General features: G+C 42.1%; 1 protein-coding gene across 1 annotated transcript in view; it reads left to right on the forward strand.

The window, feature by feature from the left end:
- LOC137658773 (transmembrane and coiled-coil domain-containing protein 4-like) overlaps window positions 1–20,214 on the forward strand; it is a 41,935-nt gene extending 21,721 nt beyond the window's left edge. The window contains exons 8-10 of the mRNA XM_068393794.1: window positions 4,410–4,574; window positions 5,121–5,263; window positions 15,962–20,214. Coding sequence (XP_068249895.1) covers window positions 4,410–4,574; window positions 5,121–5,263; window positions 15,962–16,534 — 881 coding nt within the window. The 3' untranslated portion in view covers window positions 16,535–20,214. The remainder of the gene's footprint in view (window positions 1–4,409; window positions 4,575–5,120; window positions 5,264–15,961) is intronic.
- The last annotated feature ends 4,721 nt before the right edge of the window (window positions 20,215–24,935 follow it).

Raw genomic sequence — 24,935 nt, forward strand, 5'->3', positions numbered from 1 at the left:
CAACTTCCTCGATTGGTGTTTGGGAGCGTTAAGCAGAAAGACTTCCCCTTCGGATAAGGACTCTGCCATGCTTATCATGTCTAGCATGGACAAAGCCATTCGGGGTGGGTCTGGTGAGCTTGCGGCTTCGTACGTGTCGGGAGTGCTTAAGAAGAGAGAACATCTTTGCTCCTTCTTGTCGTCTGGGATCACTCCTTGCCAGAAGTCGGAGTTGTTGTTTGCTCCTCTCTTCAAGTGTCTCTTTCCGGAGGAGCTGATCAAGGGGATGGCTGCCTCTTTGATCCAGAAGGATACCCATGACCTGGTGGCGTCCTCCGCACGTAAGGCTAAAGCTTTACCTTCCGTGCCTAGACCTTTCCGTTCTGCCGCAGTGGACACACCAGCGTCTAGGTTCATCCCGCCCTTTCGAGGCAGAACCTCCAGCAGAGGAGGTACCCGTGCCGACAGTCACCGTGGCAAATCGAAGAAGGGTTCCAAGTCCTCAAAAGGCAGAATCTGACTGCCTACCTCTCCAGACAGCAGTGGGAGCCAGGCTCAAGAACTTCGGGCAAGCTTGGGAGAGCAGAGGTGCAGACGCTCAGTCTGTGAAGTTGCTAAGGGAGGGGTACAGAATTCCGTTCTGCCGCAGTCCCCCTCTAGCAACGTCTCCCATCAACCTCTCTCCCAACTACAAGGAGAAGGACAAGAGGCTAGCGTTGCAACAAGAGGTGTCGCTCTTGCTACAAAAGGGAGCGGTAGTCATAGTCCGGGACCATCAATCCCCGGGCTTCTACAACCGTCTCTTCCTGGTAGCGAAGAAGACAGGAGGTTGGAGACCGGTGCTGGACGTCAGTGCTCTCAATGCTTTTGTCACCAAGCAGACGTTCACGATGGAGACGACGAAGTCGGTCCTAGCAGCGGTCAGGAAGGAAGACTGGATGGTCTCGTTAGACCTGAAAGACGCATACTTTCATGTCCCCGTCCATCCAGACTCCCAACCTTTCCTAAGGTTCGTCTTTGGAAAGGTCGTGTACCAGTTCCAAGCCCTGTGCTTTGGCCTAAGCACGGCACCTCTTGTGTTTACCAAACTGATGAGGAATATTGCCAAATTCCTTCACTTGGCAGACATCAGAGCCTCCCTCTATTTGGACGACTGACTTTTAAGAGCTCCGTCAAGTCGTCGCTGTCTGGAGAATCTCAGATGGACTATGGATCTGACCAAGGAATTGGGCCTCCTGGTCAATATAGAGAAGTCCCAACTCGTCCCATCCCAAACCATTGTCTATCTCGGTATGGAGATTCAGAGTCGAGCTTTTCGGGCTTTTCCGTCGGCCCCAAGGATCAGTCAAGCCCTAGAATGCATCCAGAGCATGCTGAGAAGGAACCGATGTTCAGTCAGGCAGTGGATGAGTCTAACAGGGACACTTTCATCGCTGGCCCAGTTCATCGAGTTAGGGAGACTCCACCTCCGCCCCCTTCAGTATCATCTAGCTGCTCACTGGAGAAAGGACATGACGCTAGAAGCGGTCTCAGTGCCTATTTCCGAAGAGATGAGGTCTACACTGACGTGGTGGAAGAACAGCATTCTTCTCAAGGAAGGTCTACCATTGGCTGTTCAGACCCCCGACCACCGTCTCTTCTCGGACGCATCGGACACGGGCTGGGGTGCGACTCTGGACGGACAGGAATGCTCGGGCACATGGAATCAGGAGCAAAGGACACTTCACATCAACTGCAAGGAGCTTTTGGCAGTTCATCTGGCCTTGATAAACTTCAAGTCCCTCCATCTAAGCAAGGTGGTGGAGGTGAACTCCGACAACACCACAGCCTTGGCGTACATCTCCAAGCAAGGAGGGACTCATTCGAGGAAGTTGTTCGAGATCGCAAGGGACCTCCTCATTTGGTCAAAAGATCGAAAGATTTCGCTGGTAACGAGGTTCATTCAGGGCGACATGAATGTCATGGCAGATCGCCTCAGCCGGAAAGGTCAGGTCATCCCCACAGAGTGGACCCTTCTCAAGAATGTTTGCAGCAGACTCTGGGCCCTGTGGGGTCAGCCCACCATAGATCTTTTCGCTACCTCGATGACCAAGAGGCTCCCGATGTATTGTTCTCCGATTCCAGACCCAGCAGCAGTTCACGTGGATGCCTTTCTTCTGGATTGGTCCCATCTAGACCTGTATGCGTTCCCTCCGTTCAAGATTGTCAACAGGGTACTTCAGAAGTTCGCCTCTCACGAAGGGACACGGTTGACGTTGGTTGCTCCCCTCTGGCCCGCGAGAGAATGGTTCACCGAGGTACTGCAATGGCTAGTGGACGTTCCCAGGACTCTTCCTCTAAGAGTGGACCTTCTGCGTCAGCCGCACGTAAAGAAGGTACACCCAAGCCTCCACGCTCTTTGTCTGACTGCCTTCAGACTATCGAAAGACTCTCAAGAGCTAGAGGCTTTTCGAAGGAGGCAGCCAGAGCGATTGCCTGAGCAAGGAGGACATCCACTCTCAGAGTCTATCAGTCAAAATGGGAAGTCTTCCGAAGCTGGTGCAAGGCGAATGCAGTTTCCTCAACCAGTACCTCTGTAACGCAGATAGCTGACTTCCTGTTACATCTAAGGAATGTAAGATCCCTATCAGCTCCTACGATCAAGGGTTACAGAAGCATGTTGGCAGCGGTCTTCCGCCACAGAGGCTTAGATCTTTCCACCAACAAAGATCTACAGGACCTCCTTAGGTCTTTTGAGACCTCAAAGGAGCGTCGGTTGACCACACCAGGCTGGAACCTAGACGTGGTTTTAAGGTTCCTGATGTCAGCAAGATTCGAACCGCTTCAATCAGCCTCTTTTAAGGATCTCACATTAAAGACTCTTTTCCTCGTTTGCTTAGCAACAGCTAAAAGAATCAGTGAGATCCACGCCTTCAGCAGGAACATAGGTTTTACATCTGAAACGGCTACATGTTCCTTGCAGCTCGGTTTTCTAGCTAAAAACGAGCTTCCTTCTCGTCCTTGGCCCAAGTCGTTCGAGATCCCAAGCCTGTCCAACTTGGTGGGGAACGAACTAGAGAGAGTACTTTGCCCAGTTAGAGCTCTTAAGTACTATTTAAGACGTACAAAGCCATTACGAGGACAATCAGAAGCTTTATGGTGTTCTATCAAGAAACCTGCTTTACCGATGTCTAAGAACGCAGTTTCTTATTACATCAGGCTTTTGATTAGAGAGGCCCATTCTCATCTGAAGGAAGAAGACCTTGCTTTGCTGAAGGTAAGGACACATGAAGTTAGGGCTGTCGCTACTTCAGTGGCCTTCAAACAGAACCGTTCTCTGCAGAGTGTTATGGATGCAACCTATTGGAGGAGCAAGTCAGTGTTCGCATCATTTTACCTCAAAGATGTCCAGTCTCTTTACGAGAACTGCTACACCCTGGGACCATTCGTAGCAGCGAGTGCAGTAGTAGGTGAGGGCTCAACCACTACATTCCCATAATCCCATAACCTTTTTTAATCTTTCTCTTGAAATGCTTTTTATTGTTGTTTTTTGGGTTGTACGGAAGGCTAAGAAGCCTTCCGCATCCTGCTTGATTTGGCGGGTGGTCAAATTCTTTCTTGAGAAGCGCCTAGATTAGAGGTTGTGATGAGGTCCTTTAGTATGGGTTGCAGCCCTTCATACTTCAGCACCTAGGAGTCGCTCAGCATCCTAAGAGGACCGCTAGGCTCAGTAAGGAAGACGTACTTAAAAAGGCAGAATAATGGTTCAAGTCGACTTCCTTACCAGGTACTTATTTATTTTATGTTTGTTATTTTGAATAACTGCTAAAATGAAATACGGGATACTTAGCTTCTAATGTTAACATGTATGCTGGTCTCCACCCACCCCCCTGGGTGTGAATCAGCTACATGATCATCGGGTAAGATTAATATTGAAAAATGTTATTTTCCTTAGTAAAATAAATTTTTGAATATACTTACCCGATGATCATGAATTTAAGGACCCTCCCTTCCTCCCCATAGAGAACCAGTGGACCGAGGAGAAAATTGAGTTCTTGTTGACAAGAAGTACTTGAGTACCTGCTCGACAGATGGCGCTGTTGTGTACACACCCCCACCTGTATAGCGATCGCTGGCGTATCCCGACCTTAGATTTCTGTCGGGCAACAGAGTTGACAGCTACATGATCATCGGGTAAGTATATTCAAAAATTTATTTTACTAAGGAAAATAACATATTGTTTTATTAAAGCATTTCATGATGAACTTTTGATACAATATCTGAGATTTATAATTTCAGCTAGATTTATGCTTGTTTCTCTGAATGTTAGTAAGTTGAGGACCTACAGTATTTTATTTCAGGATAAGTGTAATCAAAAGACTGAGGATTATAAATTTTTTTAGAATTTGAATGTACTTTGACTTAATCGTCTTGATTTTACGTTTATTCAGGTCACGTCGTGTCTGGACGCATTATCAATGGCTACTGCTCAGGAGACTGGCTGCTTCGTTTCTTGTACAGATCATCTACTGGCACGATGCGCATCGCGGGACTCTCGCCCGTTGACTGGCAAGATCGAAGGATGTTCAATTTTGACCTCTCTGATATTGTAACAGGTAAATCATATTCCTCTTTATAATAGCAGATGTTTTAAGGTAGTATGTAAATCATACAGTACTAATTTGTGTGCTACAGTAGAGTATTACTGTATAAAGTCAGTCCTCCATTTTCGGGAGTGTTAGGTAGCAGGGACAGGCGCGAATATTGAGAATTCACGAATGCCTGCTACTTTAACAACTTTATATTCTGTATAAAAAGTGTAGTACTGTACGTACAATACACGGTAAGGTAACTCATCGCCATACTTGTACTGTAATATCGAGGGCTGACTGTAATGTAATTCAAGACCACTGAGTTACCTAATATTCAGATTATTATAGGACTTTTCCAAAGGCTTTTTTTTTCAAAATAAAAGTTGAAGAAAAGGAAAATTCATTCTAGATTGCATAACAATAAAACTCTTGAGTCTTTTACTGCATTTGGATACACATGAGACTTTCCCAAAGGATCCTGGAATGAATGTCATGTTAAGAAATTCCAAATTGAAATGCAGAGTTATAGTTTTTGCAATTTAACTTAACCTTGATAATATCTAATTCTAGGTCACATGGACTATGCCAAGAAAATGGATGTCATTCTGCGGCTGTTAGGTATCAGAACACGAGACCCGATCAACGACCTAGATCCAAGGGTAAAGAAAAGTGCTTCCGATTATCCAGGCTTTATGTCTATGCATGGGAAAATGGTTAGTATTTGCTTCTTATTAAATGTCTATAGAACTTCTAAGTGGCAAAAGCAAAGAGAGGACCAAAGGAAAAATTTGCTTACGAACTCTGTACGTTCATGCTGTATTGAACGAGGATGAACAAGCATGGCATAGTTTGAAATTTGGGCTGATTCTCTTCAAGTATCTAGAAAGAAAACTGATGGAAATTTTTTTATCAATAATGCTGATTATTTTGCATAAGTGTTTCTTCATACAAGCATACAAGACTGGTTACAGGCAAGGTATGAATATTTGGTGGGATTTGGAAAAGGATTTTAGGATGTATGTATTTTGTGAGGTTCTCCATTATTGCATCCAGTTTGTAAATCCATGAAAAGTAAATGATTTTGATTATCAAGTCTTAAGACAATTTTACGAGATATAATAGGCTACAGTAGATTTTTACGTGGGAATCTCAAATCATTTTTGGTCTTTGCCAAATTCAAGCATTTCTTAGTGAGTTAAACTGGAATTCACTTTGGGCTTGATGAAAAGCACGGTATATTGTATTGTGGATTATGAGAGAATATTTTGGGCATAATATCTCCATTGCAGTACTTCTTATTCACTTGCATTTTTAGTCATTTTTAAATTTATCACCACTTGGGTATAATTTGACTTTTTCAACTCAGTACTAGTCAAAACATAACTGTAAACAGTAGGATGTTCTTTTATATGTTAATAGATATTAAAAACCTTTGAATAATGTTGCTTATGGTAGCTGGTCAATTATCATATTCTTTCAAAATAGAAAAAAACGGATTTTGAGCGAAGCGAAAAATCTATTTTTGGGTGAGATAGCCATGGCGTCCTGATGGAAGGTTCCTTATTGGTAGCTTCCTTGGGTATATAACTACTAAGATATTCCCAGAAAATTTAACCACAGGTTATCACAGAATTCTAACTTCTGGAGCGAGTATCCTAAAGGTTTCCCTTTAAGACATCGTATATCAACAGGGGACGCATGTATTAACGCGCCACATAGCTATCTGCACCCCACATAGTTAACACTTCGATATGAAGGGGCGGAGAATAGCTGGGGAGCCGTTCCACAGCTATACTCGTCCGTGGCTACTTTTGGTACTCGAAACGTAAACAAACGGGCGCCATTGCAAAATGACGTCACGTCCGTCCTCATCCTGATGCCAGTTGCTTGCCGATCACCATGATACAGCAGGACAGGGTGGGGCCTGAAAGGCTGGACAAAGTAGCAGGGAGGGTCCATCAGGACGCCATGGCTATCTCACCCAGAAATAGATTTTTCGCTTCGCTCAAAATCCGTTTTTTGGGCTCAAGCCATGGCGTCCTGATGGAAGAATACCAGAGAATCAATGTATCGTGGTAGATTTCCCCTTGTAGAGTAAGTGCCGAGGGCTTTGAATAAGGTAAGCATAGTGACCTCGATAGCGGTTCCGTGGGGATGTAACTTCCTGCCCCCCTTGGCAGAGAAGTCCCAACAGACCATGCCGAAGATCAAAGTGGTCATCGAAGGGCTACCCACCTTGCGGGGAGAACGTGAAGAACTCGGAGACAAGACAGAATGGTTGATATTCATATAGGAACATTCTCAATGACAGACAAGTGGTGGTTAGGCACTGTATTTCGTAGCAAGAGAACGATCTGGTCTCGAAGGTATAGCGCAAGTAAGTATTCAGTTAGGAATATTACATAGCATAGGTGAGTATATAATACAGATTGAACATATTATTCTTCATCATTTTTAAAAGAAAAGGGGATAATGAAACTATGACAACCATGTATTTCATAGTATAAGTAGGAGCGGATTGAGACGCACAAGTAATAAAATAGAAATTTTATTTCACAATTGCAGAATATAGTAAATAAATGCAATAAGGGATGTAAAATTAATTTACAATAAATTATAATGTACATAGTAATGAAAGACTTCGCTCTTGAATCTGAAAGAAAATTTCAAATTATTAGAAGGCACAGGTTCCAGAGGAACGTCAGTCTTTAATAAGGAAAAAAACACATCATGCTCTAGGCATGCGGCACTCATGTGACGACTATGACATTTCACCTTGTAAAGAACAGTCTATGAAAAAACACTAAGTGTCTCTGAATTCACTACGTATCACACGAGGGTCAACATAGGCACCCGAAGAGTTAAAGTCCCAAGTAACTCACTGTTCTATGCAGAGTTAAGTGCAGGTTTCATAACACTACCTGCGGCTACCACGAAATGTTTGACTTCATGCACTTGTTTCGCGTAATGCTTGAAGAAAACACGCGAGGATTTCCAGCCTGTGAAACTCTTGAGGCTTTCGAAATTCATGCTCTGGAAAAAATTCAGAGACGATGTGACTTTTCTAGGATCATGACCTGCGGGTGTACTGTCAGGATCCGCTCTGCGAATGAAGTAGGTGATTTTCGCTCTTAGTTGTTTCAGTGACAGGTCGCTACCCGATGTTTCTCCTTTGAAGAGTTGGCCTCCACCAAAGTCAGAAGTTCTACGAAGATAGACCTTGAGGCTCTCTACCGGACATAGAAAGGCATCTTCTTTCAGGGGGCAGATTCTCCAAGGGCCCCATCTTTTGGTGGGTAGTTCGTTTTTAGCGAGAAACGTCGGATCCGGGAAGAGGGTAAGGTCTCCTGAGTCTGTAAACTGGATGTGACCCTCGTCTCTTGATAATGCCACTATTTTGCTGACTCGGGCTCCTGAGGCAAGAGCAAAAAGAAATATAACTTTTTGAGTCAGATCCTTGAGAGGGCACGAATCGTTGTCCAAGTTGGAGGCAAAATGGAGCACCTTGTCCAGGGACCAGGAGATAGGTTTTGGTGGGGGTGCTGGGCGTAGATGAGCGCATGCCTTCGGCAGTTTATTGAAGATGTCGCTGGACAGATCAATCTGGAAGGCGTACAGTAGTGGTCTAGTCAAGGCCGATTTGCAGGTAGAAATCGTGTTGGCTGCTAAGCCCTGTCCATGAAGGTGTATGAAGAAGGACATGCAAAAATCAATGGTGATTTCCGTAGGATTTTTTGCCTTGATGAATGAGACCCACTTTCTCCAGGATGATTCGTATTGCCGTCGTGTGGATTCGGTCTTGTATTCCTCGAGGAAGTCTAGACTTTTCTTCGAGATCCCAAACCTCTTCTTCGCGGCTAGGGAGAGAAAATCATGAGATGAAGGTCCCTGACTTTCGATGATGAAGCGAAGACAGTCGACTTCTGTACTTGCTGGGAGAGAACTGGGCCCGGGAGAGGGATCAGCGTGGGCTGTAGCTCCAGGACTAGGGGGTACCAATTGCTCCGGGGCCACTTGGGAGCCACTAGGGCCGCTGTCCCCTTGAAGGTTCTCAGTTTGGAGAGGACTTTCAGCAGAAGGTTGGTGGGAGGGAACAGGTAGATCCTGGACCACCTGTTCCAATCCAGTGACATGGCATCCACTGTTTCTGCCTTGGGGTCCTCGTACGGGGCCACATATCGAGGAAGTTGATTGTTGTCGCTCGTTGCGAAGAGATCGATCTGAAGTTCTGGGACTTGGTGAGAGATGAAGGAGAAGGATCTTGCGTCTAGAGACCATTCCGACTCTATCGGGCTTGTCCGAGATAGAGCGTCCGCTGTCACGTTGCGGAATCCTTGTAGGTGAACTGCAGACAGGTGCCATTTCTTCTTCTCTGCCAGACGGAAGATTGGGAGAAGCACCTGATTTATCTGGGGCGATCTTGAGCCTTGGCGATTGAGACATCGGACTACCACCAAGTTGTCCAGGTTAGACGAATGTGGATCGAGGAAGGCAGGGAGAGTTTCTTCAGAGTTAGAAGGACCGCCATGGCCTCCAAGATGTTGATGTGAAACGTCTTGAATAGGGGAGACCATGTTCCTTGAGCCTGTTTTTGGTGGGAGTGACCTCCCCAACCCTCCAGCGAAGCGTCCGTGTGGATGTTGAGTGATGGAGGTGGGTGTTGAAGAGGGATGGACCTTTTCAGGGCCTTTGCTTCCGACCACGGCTTTAGGAGTAACCGAAGTCTGTTTGGTAGCCGTCTCTTGAGGTCTCTTCGAGCGATGGATGCAGAACGTCTCCAGACTCCCGCGGCATCCTTTAGCTGTGCACGCAGCACTGGGTTTGTCACTGAGGCGAACTGTAGAGAGCCTAGAACTCGTTCCTGCTGACGTCTTGAGATCCGTTTGGATTTCAGCAGTCTTTTGACAGACCCTGCTATTTCCTTCCTTTTCTTCTGGGGAATGGAAAGGCGGTGTGACTGAAGATTCCACTGGATTCCTAACCATTGGCACTTCCGAGCTGGAGAGAGGCGAGATTTCTTTCTGTTTATCTTGAATCCCAGGTGTTCCAGAAACTGGGTGACTTTGTTGCAGGATCTTAGACAATCTTCGGGCGATGGAGCCCAGACTAGCCAGTCGTCGAGGTAGGCCATCACCTGGACGCCGCGGAAGCGGAGCTGTTGAACGATGGCGTCTGCCAGCTTTGTGAAGATCCGTGGGGCCACATTGAGGCCGAAGGGCATGGCCCTGAAAGCGTAGCTTTTCCTTTGGAGTCGAAATCCTAGGTAGGAGGAAGCGTGGTGGTTCATTGGAACGTGCCAGTAGGCATCCGCCAGGTCTATGGAGACCGTGTAGGAACCTTGAGGCAGAAGGGTCCTTATCTGTTGAAGAGTCAGCATCTTGAACTTGTTGTTCGCTATGAACTTGTTGAGGGGGGATAAGTCTAGAATGACTCTGAGTTTGTCGGAGTCCTTCTTGGGGACGCAAAACAGTCTCCCTTGGAACCTGGTTGACTTTACCCTCCTTATCACCTTCTTGTTCAAGAGTTCTAGGACATATTCTTCCAGGAGGGGGGTTGACTGTTGGAAGAACTGCTGGAAGGTTGGGGGTGGTTGAGTCCAGCTCCAGCCTAGACCCTTCTTGACGATGCTGTGTGCCCAGGGATCGAAGGTCCAACGATCCTGGAATTGGCGGAGTCTTCCTCCCACCGGAAGCACTTCATTGCTTCTGGTTTCCCGAGGGTTTACTACCTCGGCCGCTAGCTCCCTTTCCTCCTCTGCCTCTGGAGGGACGGCGAGATGCATCTCTGCCTGCACCTCTGTTTGAGCCTCTACCTTTGGGACGAAAGGTAGTTGACTGTTGCTCAAAAGCAGGGGTGAAGACCGGCGACTGTGACAAGACCGGTTGGGTGACCAGTTGAAAGGTCTGCTGTGGCTGAGCTGCCACTTGGGGAGTAGCGGATCCCGGAAACTGCCGTCTCTGTTGACGTTGCTGGGGTTTCGGTTTCGTGGGTTTCCTCTTAGGTTGAGGGCCGTCGTCCTGAGAGGATTTCCTTTTCTTCGAAATGCCCCACTTGTGGAGAAGGTTCCTGTTCTCCGTGGCGGCCTTGTCGGTGATCTCTTTCACAAGGGAGGAGGGAAAGAGGTGCTTACCCCAGATGTTGGAGGAAATCAGCCTCCAGGGTTCGTGTCTCACTGTAGCACTGGAGAACACGAATTCACGACAGGCTCTACGAGCCTTCGTGAAGCTGTACAGATCCTTTACTACGGTCGTCAAATATGTTTTGGCGAGAACCATGTAGTAGTCAGGGACCCTAGTGTCACCGGCCATGACTTCGAGCTGTACTTGGAGGGACATAGATGCAGCGAGCATTTCCTTCGTATCATGTTCCCGATGAAGGAGATGGTCATTAAGTTTTGGGAGGTCTTCGTTAAACTGACTGCCAGCGACGTCAGGTTCTAGTTTTCCCACCACAAATGTTGACTGGACATCTTTCCAGTGTCTAACATCAGGGGGAGTAGTCAGGGAGAAGGGTCTGCACTCCTCCAGTGCAGGACAAGGTTTTCCTTCTTCCACTGCCTTATGCACCGCAGTGAAGGCCTTTTCCAAGAAGGGGAGGGTCGCATCGTCTGGTGCGACGTAGGTAGGGTGCTTCTTGCTAAGCGCCGGTAGTTTTGAGCAGGTGAAGCCCCTACTTTTCACTGTATTGGCCAGCATAGCCTGGGCCTTCGAGAGATCGAACACTATAACCTCCTTCGGTTCGGTCTCTTCTTTAGAGGCAGGTTCAGATCGAAGTCGGACGTAACAGTCTGGGTAAGCCTCAAAGTTTGGGAAGAATTCCACTTCTTCCAGCGCGATCGAGCCGACCTTTTCGCTTATGAAGATCTTGCCCGTCGTAATTGGCATGTGCTCGGCATACCTCCAGGGGTTGGTATCTGAGCATGCGGGGAGGTCCTTTACTGAAATCCTTTTCGGCTGCTTCGAACTTCCCATGTTGGACCTGAAGAACTCATGCTTCTCGCGGAGTTTCTTATCCATGAGAGCCTCAAGCATTTTGAAGATCTCCTGGGTGTTGGAGGGGGCGGGATCCGGGGTAGCAGATGTAGACGGGAGGGATACATCCGTCAGTGTAGGAGTCGGTGTGGGGGTGGAAGGTGGAGCGACCTCCTGCTCCGACTCAGGGTATTCCACTTGATCTTCCTCATAGTCCAGTTCGTCGCCCATGAGGTTCCTCTCCGTGTTCTCCGACACTTCCGACATACGTTCCGCGTTGTCGGCATCCAAACGGCACTCGTGCATGGACTGAGCCATGACTACATCCGGTTCCACCGTTATCTGGACGGTGGGAAGCTGATCCTTGGGGACCACTGAGTCTGGGGATGCCTTCGGGAAAAGCAAGGCCCTCAAGTCTTCGGTGGCGAGATATGGTCCGGTGGCGTTCTTCTGGAAGCCACGCACCCACTTGCGTAGCTTCTCTCGAGAAGAGTCCCTAACCTCCGCTGAAGGAGGATTGTCGAACGCTTCGACCAGGCGGTCCTTGCAGACTATACAGTGCTGCGGGTCCCAAAACTTCAGATCACCTTTCTTGTTGGCGCAAGGGGCGTGGGTCCTACACGCCGTGTGCCCGTAGAAATGCGGGCGCTTCACTCCACAGAAGTTGTGGTCACATTTCACATACTCCTCCTGTAAGAGAAAGAGAACATGAGTATACGGAAGTCATACAAATGACTTATATTACTCTAAAGTTAAATATTAAGAAGTTAACTTTAACTTAATCTTAAATAATTAATAACATTGTAATGTTAGAGAGTGGAGTCGGAAATGAAGTAGATAGACACATACTCTGTGTATCCCGCCCAGCTGGTTACCGTAACCTTATCAATAGGCAATTTGTTTGTGACCGAGGACACAAGGCATAATTCTTCATAGATCGCCAGGGAGGCAGAAGGTAATTCTAGCAGGAATTGCCTAAGATGTAAATCTAGGACTGAGACCACTCAGGCCATTAATATGGGGGGGGGGTTGTAGAAGACCCCATAGGGCAACGGTTTCCGGCAACCAGCCGTGCTAAGATACACACAGCATGCTGGAAAATTGTGATATGCAAAAAGACAGCACGGCCATTAATAGAACGGTAAGACAATACCTATCTATTGGGGTAGCCAAGCCATCTGGTTGCGGTGTAGGGCTATCAGCATGGAGTTGATAGCTGGGAGAAGAGGTGCAAGTCTCTTGGCGTCTCCGGAAGGCGCCGGCAGACCGGCGGCACGCCGGAGGCCGCTCCAGCAGAGTTTCTGGCATTAGTGAAGACACATAGAGAAGTCAGGAGTAATGCCAGGATGGCGGCCGCCGGCACAGCGCCGGCACGCCGGCGGGAGGCGGAGGCTCCGGCTGCCGGCTTGGTGACAGGGTCATAGGATAAGGAAGGTGGATATAGCATATCCGGACTGCCGGCAATGGATGCCGGCACGCCGGGGGCCGGCCCGAGGGACGGACGACCGAAGCTAGGTGGTATAAGGGTAGGCCATCGGCTGAACACCGACGGAAGGCGGAAGCCCTCCGACACACGGAGGACTGTCGGCTAGGGAGGATACTAGGAATGTGTCACCAAGGGAGGGCGGTATCGCCGTCAGTAGAGGCGGCAAGGGACCGGCACCAGGACAGGAAAAGAGGCAGAAGGAGGGATGGAGGGGTAAGGATACGAACCCCATAGCATCCCACCTGAATGGGTGTACCCATGATAGAGGCTAGCCCTATCACCCAATGGCAGGGGGCCGGCAGGCGGCCGGGTTCCAGAGTTGCCAGAGTAGCCCAAGGGAGGGCCAGGGAACACCCAAGAGGGGGGAGAACCCCTGCGGACAAAACTCATCCAGTGGCTAACCCCATAGGACACTATGAAGGGTATATGTACCAGAGCGGACTGCACACAGGGACTCAAGATAGCCCTGTCACTCCACCCTAAGGAGGAGTTGTAGGACAAGGGACTGATGAGTATAGGCTAACCTAAGTATAGGCTAGACCATACAAGGGATAGGGGGGGAGGGGAGAAGAAGAAGGGTCTTCCATAGGGGAGGCTCTGTACCAAAGCGGCCACCAAGGAAGGGAGGACGCTCCCTAGCCTAAGGTAGGCAACCTGGCTGAGAACGGTGCATGGGTACCGTTTCAAGTAAGGCACAGAACTAGCTCCCCCCGAGGCCTAACCTAGAGCAGGGATGTTAAACCCTAAGCTAGGTAGGCTGGAAGACGTATCGCAATTGCAAGGAAGGTCAGGTAACCTAACCTCAGCAATTGAGGAAGGACAGGCCGTTCCTCATTCTCGGACGCAACCCTAAGGGGGGATCATTCCCTTAGGGGGGAGGACAGAGAAGTGATAGGTACTCTGGTATGGACTTGATCCCCTTACGTGGTAGGGGGAGCAAGGCCACACAGAGTGAATGCCCTAAGGCAGGGGGTGAAGGGAGCATATAGGGGTCCTACATTTAGGATCACTGGAATATATCATGCATGAACACTGGTGATAGGCGCTCTGGCCTAGGGGCTAAGCTAGCGATCTAGTATGGGGTCAGGCGATGACCTATAAAAAAGCGTCAAAACACGATATATGAAGTTCCTAGCTATGAAGACTAAATAACTAATAGTATCAATTAGTTAAAAGGCCGGAATAAGCTGTTCAGGCTCGCTAAATAACGCATGCAGGGTAACAGCGACGCCATAAAATGGCATGTCCGGTAGTAGCACAGCTCTGCCAGAAAACATAAAATATCTCGAAAAGTAAAAGTTACTTTACGGTCAGAGCTTATTTAAACAATACTGGGACCTGGTACTCAACTTTCCAGAAGAAGGCGAGGCTGAAGGTAGCGACATTACGAAGATGCAAGCCGATGAAAAAGCACAAGGGAAAATCCGTCTTAGCAAGGCAAGCTACTAGAAGAAGGATGAGGACGGACGTGACGTCATTTAGCAATGGCGCCCGTTTGTTTACGTTTCGAGTACCAAAAGTAGCCACGGACGAGTATAACTGTGGAACGGCTCCCCAGCTATTCTCCGCCCCTCCATATCGAAGTGTTAACTCTATGTGGGGTGCAGATAGCTATGTGGCGCGTTAATACATGCGTCCCCTGTTGATATACGATGTCTTAAAGGGAAACCTTTAGGATACTTGCTCCAGAAGTTAGAATTCTGTGATAACCTGTGGTTAAATTCTCTGGGAATATCTTAGTAGTTATATACCCAAGGAAGCTACCAATAAGGAACCTTCCATCAGGACGCCATGGCTTGAGCCCAAAAAAGAAACTGGAATAAAGTTATTGAATATATAATTATGAAAAGATTGTAAAAGCATCACTTCCCAACTGAAAGGTTAAGTTACTGAGGAACTGTTTCACTGGAAAACAAAAGTAGCCCAGTTTCAGATAGTTTTCAAACCTCTATTTATAAGTCATACTTGAATGTCTGACATGCAGACTCTGATGATCAGGCAGGATAATGTAGCTCGAGTTCTCTGGCCTGACTAGGAAAGGGATGTTAGATGAAACAGAGAGAAAGGAATGGGAAAATGGAAGTACTTTACTCTACAGTACAGAAGAAAAAGAAGAGCAACGAGGGCCAAATACTTGCACGCTATTTTTATCATTGATCAGTGTCCTAGTTATTCAAGCCTGTTTGGCCGATTGGTATTTTTTATTTCCCAAGCTTCTAGAATAGTCTAATTTCAAAGCTTCTTGAGGGACGATAACATTAATGCATGTTGAATTGATGCCTATTTGACAATGGTTATGTAATTCATACTTATTTGATTTTAAAGGACATTAGTGAAACAGAATGGTGGAGGCTTTTAGTAATACTCTGAGGAAGAGGTGTAATTATATTTTATGTCTTGTCAGTTTTTCTCTCTTTTGAACTATGGAGGAGGCTTCTTTTAATCATTTTTGGTAATTTTGACAGTTTTTCTGCAGTGGAAATTATTTTGTCTTCTCGATCTTTTGATTAGTGTCTAGGGGAACGATATCATTCCTTGTCTCTTTGTTCTTTCCATTGCTCAGTAGTAGAGCAAAGTTATATACTGCACTTATTTTCTGCTTTGTAGATATATTGTATTGTGTTTAATTTTAACATGGTTAAATGTTCTATAAAAGCTTTCATAATTAAAATTTTTGTTGTTGATTGCAGGAGTGGAAAATAACAGTTTGATAACCTAATCAGGAATTACTTTAGCATGTTTGTAGTTTCTTAGTTAGATATTCAAGTTGAGTTGTTTTTTTTATTAACAACAGACTGACCTTGAAAGGAAAGTTAATATGACAAAGGAGTCAAAATAAAATGCATTGTACAGTAAGTAGTCTGTGTAGAGTTTGAACTATTAACATCTGTATTGGTAGACTATTAATAGGTAACTACTAACCCCAAAGATAACTAGACTCCTTTGCTTTACAGGAGAAACCTAGCCTTCGAACTTCAACTTCCGATAGTTTCCTCCTCTGCGGACGGGATGCTCCTCTCACTCGCTCATATTCCACAGATGACATTCTCATGGCAGCTTCTGATGATAATCTCAGTAAGAAGATTTCAGAAGACACCAAAAGCAGAGCTCGATCGTCTTCCGACCTCATGCAGAAGAGCATCGCAGATGTTGGACGTCGGGGATCGGTATTGCAGCAGACTATGAAGACCAGAGAATCTTTAGAGGCACTGAATTGCAGCAGCCCACAGCTCAGTGAAAGAGAACCAGACAGTAAAGAAAGCCAGAAGTCAAAACCTTTCTTTAGCGATTTATTTTCCAAGAAGCCTGCGCCACCAACCAATAGTGAGGAACAACCTAAAACACAACCGGCATTTGCTCAAGAAAGATTCAAGCGAAGAACTGTTTCTTCTAGTAATCTTTTCCTGCCGAGAACTAGCTCAGTCGGCAAGAGAGAATTTCTCCGTTCAAGCTCTCAGGATCAGGGCAAGGGCTCCTTTTTCCAGTTCTTTTCCCGCAAGCAGGAACCAATAGAGGAAGACCCGTAAGGAAAGGCTTTTATAGTCAATGACCACTTTCAGCTTCCATTCATCGAGGAAAGGATGAAATAGTTTTTGATAGTGCGACTGTATATTGCTCTAATGAAAACCGTAACTGTAAACCTCGACAAATAGGGCTGCACTCGTATTTCGGTGGGTGGAGATGGTTGTGAACCAGAAATTAAAATCACTGAAATATTACGATGATAGCTTTTTAACTTAGTCTTAGTCCTTCCAAGACTAAGAGAGTACCATGAAGTCAGGGACATTATATCAGAGATACAGCAATATTTTCTTAATTGTGCGTATCATGTTTACAGTGATATATCCTATATGAACAGTATAAAGACTATATTTGTATATGATAGAATATTTATGTAATCAAATGTTATATGAATATCATCTTTTATAATGTAATTTTTATTCATTCTCAAGTAACTATGATTCTTTTCCCAGTTGTTTGTACATTTTTATAGTGAGTTCCTTCAAAGTTACGACGAGGGACCTCTTTTCCAATTGTTGTACCGTTTGATATAGATTTATATTGTTTTTGGTTATTAGTGGCCAAAGGTTTCCTTTCAATAGAAGGTGCTCACTTTAGACCTCAAAGTCTCAACTTTGAGTTCTGATTGCCAATTGGTTCTGAACCATTACCTTAGAGTATTGTTATACCGTAGTATACGCTATAGAATAGCTGATAATGATACAGAATTATGCCCAATTGTAATGCATGATACATTGTAGTGTACTATCAGTTGTATGTTGCAAAAAACTTGCCTTGCCTAGAGAGAGCTTAGCACGCATACGCTATAGTCTATAAGAAGCACAAGTATGTACATGTAAACATTAAAGATGTCTCTATATCCATAAAGGTAGCAAGCATGCCTCTATCCAAACTCATTGTTGCGTGAAATATGAAACACTGATACAGGACTTCTTTAACCCATCCTTAGCTAACCCGTAGATGAATAGATGGTTGTTAAACTAGTTCCTACTCGTGCTGTAATCTAACGTCCAGCAGCGGCAGTGTTTGTTACCGTCATATCTAGCTCCTCACTGCACATTTACGAGTATGATTTTGTAGATTTTTGCGTCCACAATTCAATGGTCAGAGAGGGAGGGACACTGTGATAAGTAGCGGAATCAACATATGCTACAAATTTTGTACCATTGGATGTTCTGTCGTGTTATGAAATATCATTTGTCAATTTTCATTATAGTATTTGATTTTGATTTGACATCATTACTACTGAATGGCAAAGCACCAGATATGAAGTTTGCTAGGCATTTTCTAGTTCATTTAGCTCAACCTGATGATGTCATGATCTTCTGGCCGAACCATCATTTACACACGTTAAATGTTGGTTTGTTATCCTCTAGCTAAACTGGGTTTATTTTCATTATATACTGTAGTATAGTATGTATCTCATTTGATTACAGTACCATACTTGATAGTATTGTACAGTTTTCAGCGTGATATCTCTTACCAAACTTTAGAGGTCATAATTACTGCTCAACTCCCTAATTACTAAAGTTGGATGACTGCCATTCATAGGTAATGTATTGTTATTCAATTATAGTGGATTTTGGCTATGATAAATCCTGGCCAGATATGCACTACCCTTACCGTTCCCAAGCTATGATTTTTCAGTGAGAATCATTTATAAATATAATGTAGTTTTTTGAATGAGCTGAAAAAAACCTTTCATTGATTCATGTTCACTTTAAATAAGATTTACTCAGATAGTGAGCACTGCTTCATGTATAAAATCATTTCGGAAATATGTTACAACGGATGAGTCAAACCTTATGAACGTTATATACCTTCATAAGGAAAAGAAAATGTTAAGGCAAGATAAAACTTGGATTATTTCAGTCCCATACGACTTTTGTGTCACATGGCCTGGAGTCGATAATGCGTACTGGTTATTGATGTGCACAAGTAACTTACCTACAGAATTATGAATTGGTTAGCTAAGGACTTATTTCACTGGTTTTTGTCGGTCATTGTCAACAAAACTAAACAAAATTCATATATTATTCATAAGAAAATACTGATATACTGTTATATAAATGCACAAGTCATTGAAAAAGTAAAAAATAAGTAAGATTGATTGTGGAATGGGGATATGATTTTCAGTTCATAGACTTAATTTTTGGAATAAACTTCGACCGCAACAAAATGATAGAGGTATCGTCTGAGAAAATCATAGCTTGCTCTTGGAACAGTGAGGGTGTAAAAGCACTGAGTGTCCTTATATATGTAAGATAAATCAACATGTTAAATTTGTAAAACGTAGGGTACAGTTGATTTTCATTTGAGTAAGTAGATGATTTTTTTGTTATGCACACTTAGTGGATTGCCAATGAATAATATTCACGTATTGAATCATTAGGTGCTTTTAAACCTGTTTCAAGAAGTCCGCTTTGTGGATAGGGGTTATTTGAAGTGGAGGAAATGTGTTGAGGGTTTCATGATGTTGTCAGACTTCTAGCAATTACCTGTTCGAAATTCTTTCTTATATTTTACTCTGTATTGCACTTATATCTTTTACGTGTTTTACTTTTTCTTTTCTTTTTTAAGAAAGGAAAATACTTGCTTTTATTTACTCTATTCACAAGAAAATATAGTTTTTTAGTTTTGCATAAATTGTAGGCTAGTTGCTTTTCCATTAATGATGGTATTTTATTTTGATTATTCTTACTGTATATATTTTATCCATGAGGTTTGTAAGACTGTGACTTTTACTGAATGCACTGAATGGATTAAGATTTTACCTGAGAGATACAAAGAATATTTTGCATATAAGATTGTAGATTAGTTGTACATAACCTACAGTGAAGCTGGTGTACATATTCAGATATTAAGTATTATTCATTGTTCCTCCCACGCACCGGAGCGGGTTGACTAAATGCCGTCATATGTACAATATGGTGGGTTATAATTTGTTCTGTAGTCAATGAGTACTTGTTGTCATTTGCCTCTACGACAAGTGACGTAGATACAATGAGACTTTGATGCCTGTTTGGAATAGCTTATAGTGTAGTTACACGAGACATGGCACTAGTGCCGTGAGAAACTGTTGACTCGACAATGTTACAAATGCAGAAGCAAATTAATATCCCCTAGGATCCTTTCGTTAGTGGAATGCTTTGTGTGGTGCAGGGGAATTAGCACAATTGCTCGGCTCTTTTTGCTATTTAAGAAGTGGGAAGCTTAATCACATTGTATCCAGGTATTTTTCCCATATCATCATCCCTCCACATTTGTCATTTGAAATAGGTTTTAGTATGTATATTGCAGCGCATTATTATTGTTTGATATAGTAATGAGCATCTCAATGTATGAGTTATTCAGTTACATATATTGTTATTGTGAATAGAATATTTTTATTGGTACAGATTTATTTTAAGCAAATCCTGGAGATGTGATGACAATTGCGTGATAGTCAGGTATGCGAGTCCAATAGAGAGGTTTGGTGAATGGGCCGAGACTGATCTTGTTTTGGTTGTGTTTCAGACTACTTAACGTTATAGTGATTTCTAACAAACATCAGACAGTTCTGATGTTTAGAGTTATTTATTTTAGCCTTTTGTTTGGTTAAACTTAGCTTTTCACAAATATCTAGCTATTTATTTGAAGTTCTGAATATGTTATATTGTTTTACTTTATTTTTCATTTCTTCTTATTACAGGACTGAGTTTGGCCCCTTGGTATGTTTCAAGGAAGTTCGGCTAATGAGGTGATTGTGAATGAATATGAGGTTAGAATGTAGGCAAAGTAACTCATGTGTATACTGTACACGTGTTGTGGAAATTCTATTTTATAGTGGCAGAAAATCTAATGAAAGTAAGTACAATAGGAAAGTTTGTTTTGGTTCTGATTTTTAATGTTATTTGGCTATTGTTGCACAATATTTAAGCTGTGCTGAGTACTATAATTTAATATACCATAGTTTTTCTCTAACTTAAATACAAATATTAGTAACCAGAGTTTTAAGATTACAAATACAAAAGATATTGGTTTCCCAATTGTTAAGATTACAACTACAAAAGATATTAGTAACCAGAGGCGTTAAGATTACTGAAATGATTTTGCCCAGTGAATGATGTAAGCTTCCTATGAATATAGATAGGATGTGTATTTTTTTATTGTCAAACCATAAAAATTATCATTTCAAAGATGAAGTTACGGCCGGTAGGCAGCTGTTTTTGTTTGCAAATCAATGCCTTGAATAAGGGAAAGAAATGGTGAAAAAAATAATTTTCTTCTCTTATTGTGGAAATTCTCAACAGTTTGATCCAGAGAGAATGGCATTGGTGGTCTTGACACTGGCAAAGAGGAAACTCAAACATTGCTATAACAGTTCTTGAACAGATTTTTTTCTGTAGTTTTTAGTACAGTACAGTACACTCTTCACTATGAAACAGTGCTCACACATATTGAGATTATTAATGAAGGTTTTAAAATTTTTAACTGATATGGTATTATTTATTAGAGCCTGTTGTACCTACCTCCCCATTCAAGGTTGACATCTGCCCTAAAAACTGAAGTCAGCCTAGGTTCATGTAGACTTGGATAGTCATAAAAAAATTTGCCTTTGCACCTAAAGATGCTTTGATGTGAACAATAATTTTACAGATCCCTGAGATCCCAATCTCTCATCTGTAACTTATTCTATAACATTATTTTCTTCTTCGCTTTCCTTAATACATTCTGAAATAGTGGAGGTAATGCAAAAGAGATAGATGTCTTTTTGTGTTCGGCCAAATCTCATAAGATTCAAATGTTCTTTTTTTAAAGTGTGCTCCTTTGGCAAAGATACTTCTCCTCACCAAAAGATACAGAGAGTCTGCAATTCCTGCATACAGTATTTCCATATACTTTTTCAATACTTGTGAGAGAAAGAAAGCCTCAATATATATATCAAAGTTTGCTTTTTTGGCCAAGATAGTTCTCGCCAGGAGATAGAGAAAGCAGATTCTCACGCTCAGTATATCATGTACTTTTCCAGTACGTACTTGTGAGGAAAGTAATCTTCAGTTTTCACTTGGACATAAAAGGGTTTTGTTGAGAATATTAGCTTGATAAAAGGGAGGCTACTTCATGATGCAAAGAAGGTTGTATCTGCAGAACATATTTTAGCTGATGGAAGTCTTAATTTTAAGATAACAAAAGCATTATGGCTTCACTCCATGATAGGGAACCATCGTTATATATTGCATTCTAAGAGAGAATGAACTGAAAGCTTTTAGAGTTATGCCAAGAATATTTGAAAAAACTAATTCCAATATCTATTAATTTAGGTGAAGATTAGAATTTTTTATATTTTTGTGGTTGTCACAAGCGCTGCTTCCACATCATTCAAAATTATTTTGACTTGAAAAATAGTCATTGTGGTACAGTGTTAGAATTGTTGGATATTTGTAACATTCAACAGTACTGTACATATACGTATTGTATTATAAGACTATATGATAATAATGTCTAATAAAAGCTGTTCATTATTATACCGTACAGTTTAGTATCATAAGTGTGGGATATTGATAATCCTTACCAATATATTAAGCAAAAGACTGGACGGGTAAAATTTGCTGATTGAAATAGTGTGAAAAAAAAATTCTACAGTCCAGCATTAAAAAAAAGTACCGTAATTTTAAACAGGATTATTTTGGTAACCTTTCTTATTTTAGCTAAAATACTGAGAATTTATGTGAAGCCAGAAATAAGTTGCTATATTAACTGTAGAAGCTTTAAAAGAATCTTATAACTATTCAACTTTGAAACATTGTTGGGAAAAATAGGCTTGAAATTTAGTTCTACTAAAAGCACAGTAAAGGGCTTCCTCATTTCAAAGGAAAAATTGAGAAGTAGTATTGCAAACTTCCTAGGAAATTCATTAATGTATTGCACAGTGGTCCTCTGGTTGGTGATTTGTTAAACATTCTACTACCCTATTGGGGTTATTCATCAAAATGTCTCCTCTAATCATTGTGATCTATTTGTAATAATGTGTGTAGACAAAGCTTATGTTCTGTTAATACTGGCCAAGCTACAAAGTTAGAAGAGTAGAATGCTCCAAGTATAAGTGCCCCAAAAAGGAAAGCAGCTCGATGCCAAAAATTGTTCAATGTGAAGTTGCCGAAGATTTTGTTGCTAACAATGAATTATTTTATTGTTACTTATGATGCCATAGACACTAATAAAAAATCAGAATAGACCCAATGAAGTCTCTAATAACTACAGTAGTACTTTGTCTGACATGTAATTATTTTATTGAGTTCAACTGTATCCAAAACATCAGATTAATACTATCCTTGTTTGCAGTGTTTCGTCACATAAGAAAAGCACCAATATCTTTTCTAGATTTTTTATGAATTATTAACATGCCAAGCCAGATATTCATTGGAATTTGACTCTTGGAAGTTTCCAATACCATGTAAAAGCTACAGTGATTTAATATATCCAAACAATACTGGATTTCTTAAATTGCATCTTTTGTTGAGAATATGTTGCTATAAGTCTCTCTCTCAAATGAACAGGTCCTTGCTCAGTACATAAAGTTGCACATGGGTTTGACCTCTTGGTTCATGTGTCTTTGAAATGCTAAAACAGTACTCTGCTCAAGTTTTAGAATTGAGTTGTTTTTCACTGTATTTTCCTCATGTGCAAAGGCATGGAGATGTGAAACATGCAAATTCTTAGTATTAGAAATTCTTAGACTGGTTATGTTGAGCAGACACTACTGACTTTTAGTCCAAAATGCATTCATGTCTTTGCATTGGTGACTCTCCATTTGACCAAGGCAAACAGTTGTACCAGAAGGTGTTTGGTCTTATTAATTACTGAAGACACAGTTCATCAGACGTTTGCTGTGAAAAACTTTCTATATCTAATATTGTAATAAATAGGGCATATATACTTTCTATTTTTTAAATTCACTGGTTGAATCTACTTAATTTTTCTCCACTTTTTGGTAGCATTGAGAGTTGACATGTGTGAATGATGCTGTGTTGTTTTTTAGAAGATTGTTTCAAACTGAACGGTAATTTATCAGAGAAATTACTCAAAATGTGATCAATTACAGTATGTCATCATACTAGACTCTGATAATGAAAAAAATATTTGCTGTGATTCACCAAAAAGCTTGAAACATTAAAAAGTTAAAGGGTTGAAATAACTTTCTGCAGGTTCAACATTAAATTTAATCAATATTAATTTGTTTACCTTCTGTGACATAATTGTATGAAAAACTACTTACACACTAGAGGAAAACATAACTTCTTTAGTCATAGATTATCCTGGTGTTGATTCAAATTCCAAACATGTACAGTAATTTGATTTCAAAACAAAATAGTTTGGATATCGTTTGAAAAATTGTGGCCAATTCATGTAATCTATTAAATCCATCACTTATTTATTTTGTGATGTCGGCCTTGGAATTGAAGTGTAAATGATATTTGTTTATTTTAATCTTTTTAAGCAAATTATATTTTTCCCCAAGCAAATTGCTTTAGATTGCCACATGGCCTCAATAAAAAGTAAGTAAATATCATCTGAGTAAATTTTAAAAACAGCACACAGACTAATGCTGCATTATTTCTAATAATAAGGAAGACCCTTACTGGAACATTAGGTCCCCAGTTATTTTTGTAGTAATTTGTAAAATGTTTAAACTGGTTGCCATGCAAAAGGAAAACGCAGTGTACATTATTCTTCTTTCTCACAAGGAACAACATGTGGTTTGTTGAAATATTTATGTTAATAAGGTACAATAATAATATTTGTGCAGTGTTTGTACCTTGTATGCAATGTCTTTTGTCAATTTCAGAAAATAAATGCTAAGCTATAGTTTGTTGGCAGTTAGCATACAGTTTAAAGCAGATCCTATTAAGCCTACTCAGCGACAAAACTAATAGAAAATAAGTGAAATTTCACATAGAAATCTTCCCCTTGTGATGGCTTCACAACTCACTTTAAATGAAGTACATATGTGTATTCAATTGTGAGTGCTTTGCATAGATGATATTTCAATTTGATCAAAATGTATCTGTAAGGAAGAAATTTTAAACTTGATGTTTACAGGAACATTAATTATTTTGTAAAAAGAATCTTAAGTTGCTAAAACCCTTCCTTTTGATCTGAAATATTTCATGAAATTTTACCATAGAAATATTATATGAAGGCTTGTTAACATTGTAGTAGTGATTTTATGCAATTGTTATTGTCATTTGATACAGTGGGAAAGTAACGGAGCTTACCAAAATAGGTTGATCGTAATTCTCATTCCTAACAGGTCGCCCTTTCCTGAGGTTTTATTTACTTTAATCAGAGAGCGTGAAGCTCTCTCATCAAGTATAGTAACTCTATTATAACTTTGCTTTGTTGAAAAATGCGAAGCATCAAAAC

This window comes from Palaemon carinicauda, chromosome 19 (genome assembly GCF_036898095.1).
Source record: "Palaemon carinicauda isolate YSFRI2023 chromosome 19, ASM3689809v2, whole genome shotgun sequence".
NCBI lineage: Eukaryota > Metazoa > Arthropoda > Malacostraca > Decapoda > Palaemonidae > Palaemon > Palaemon carinicauda.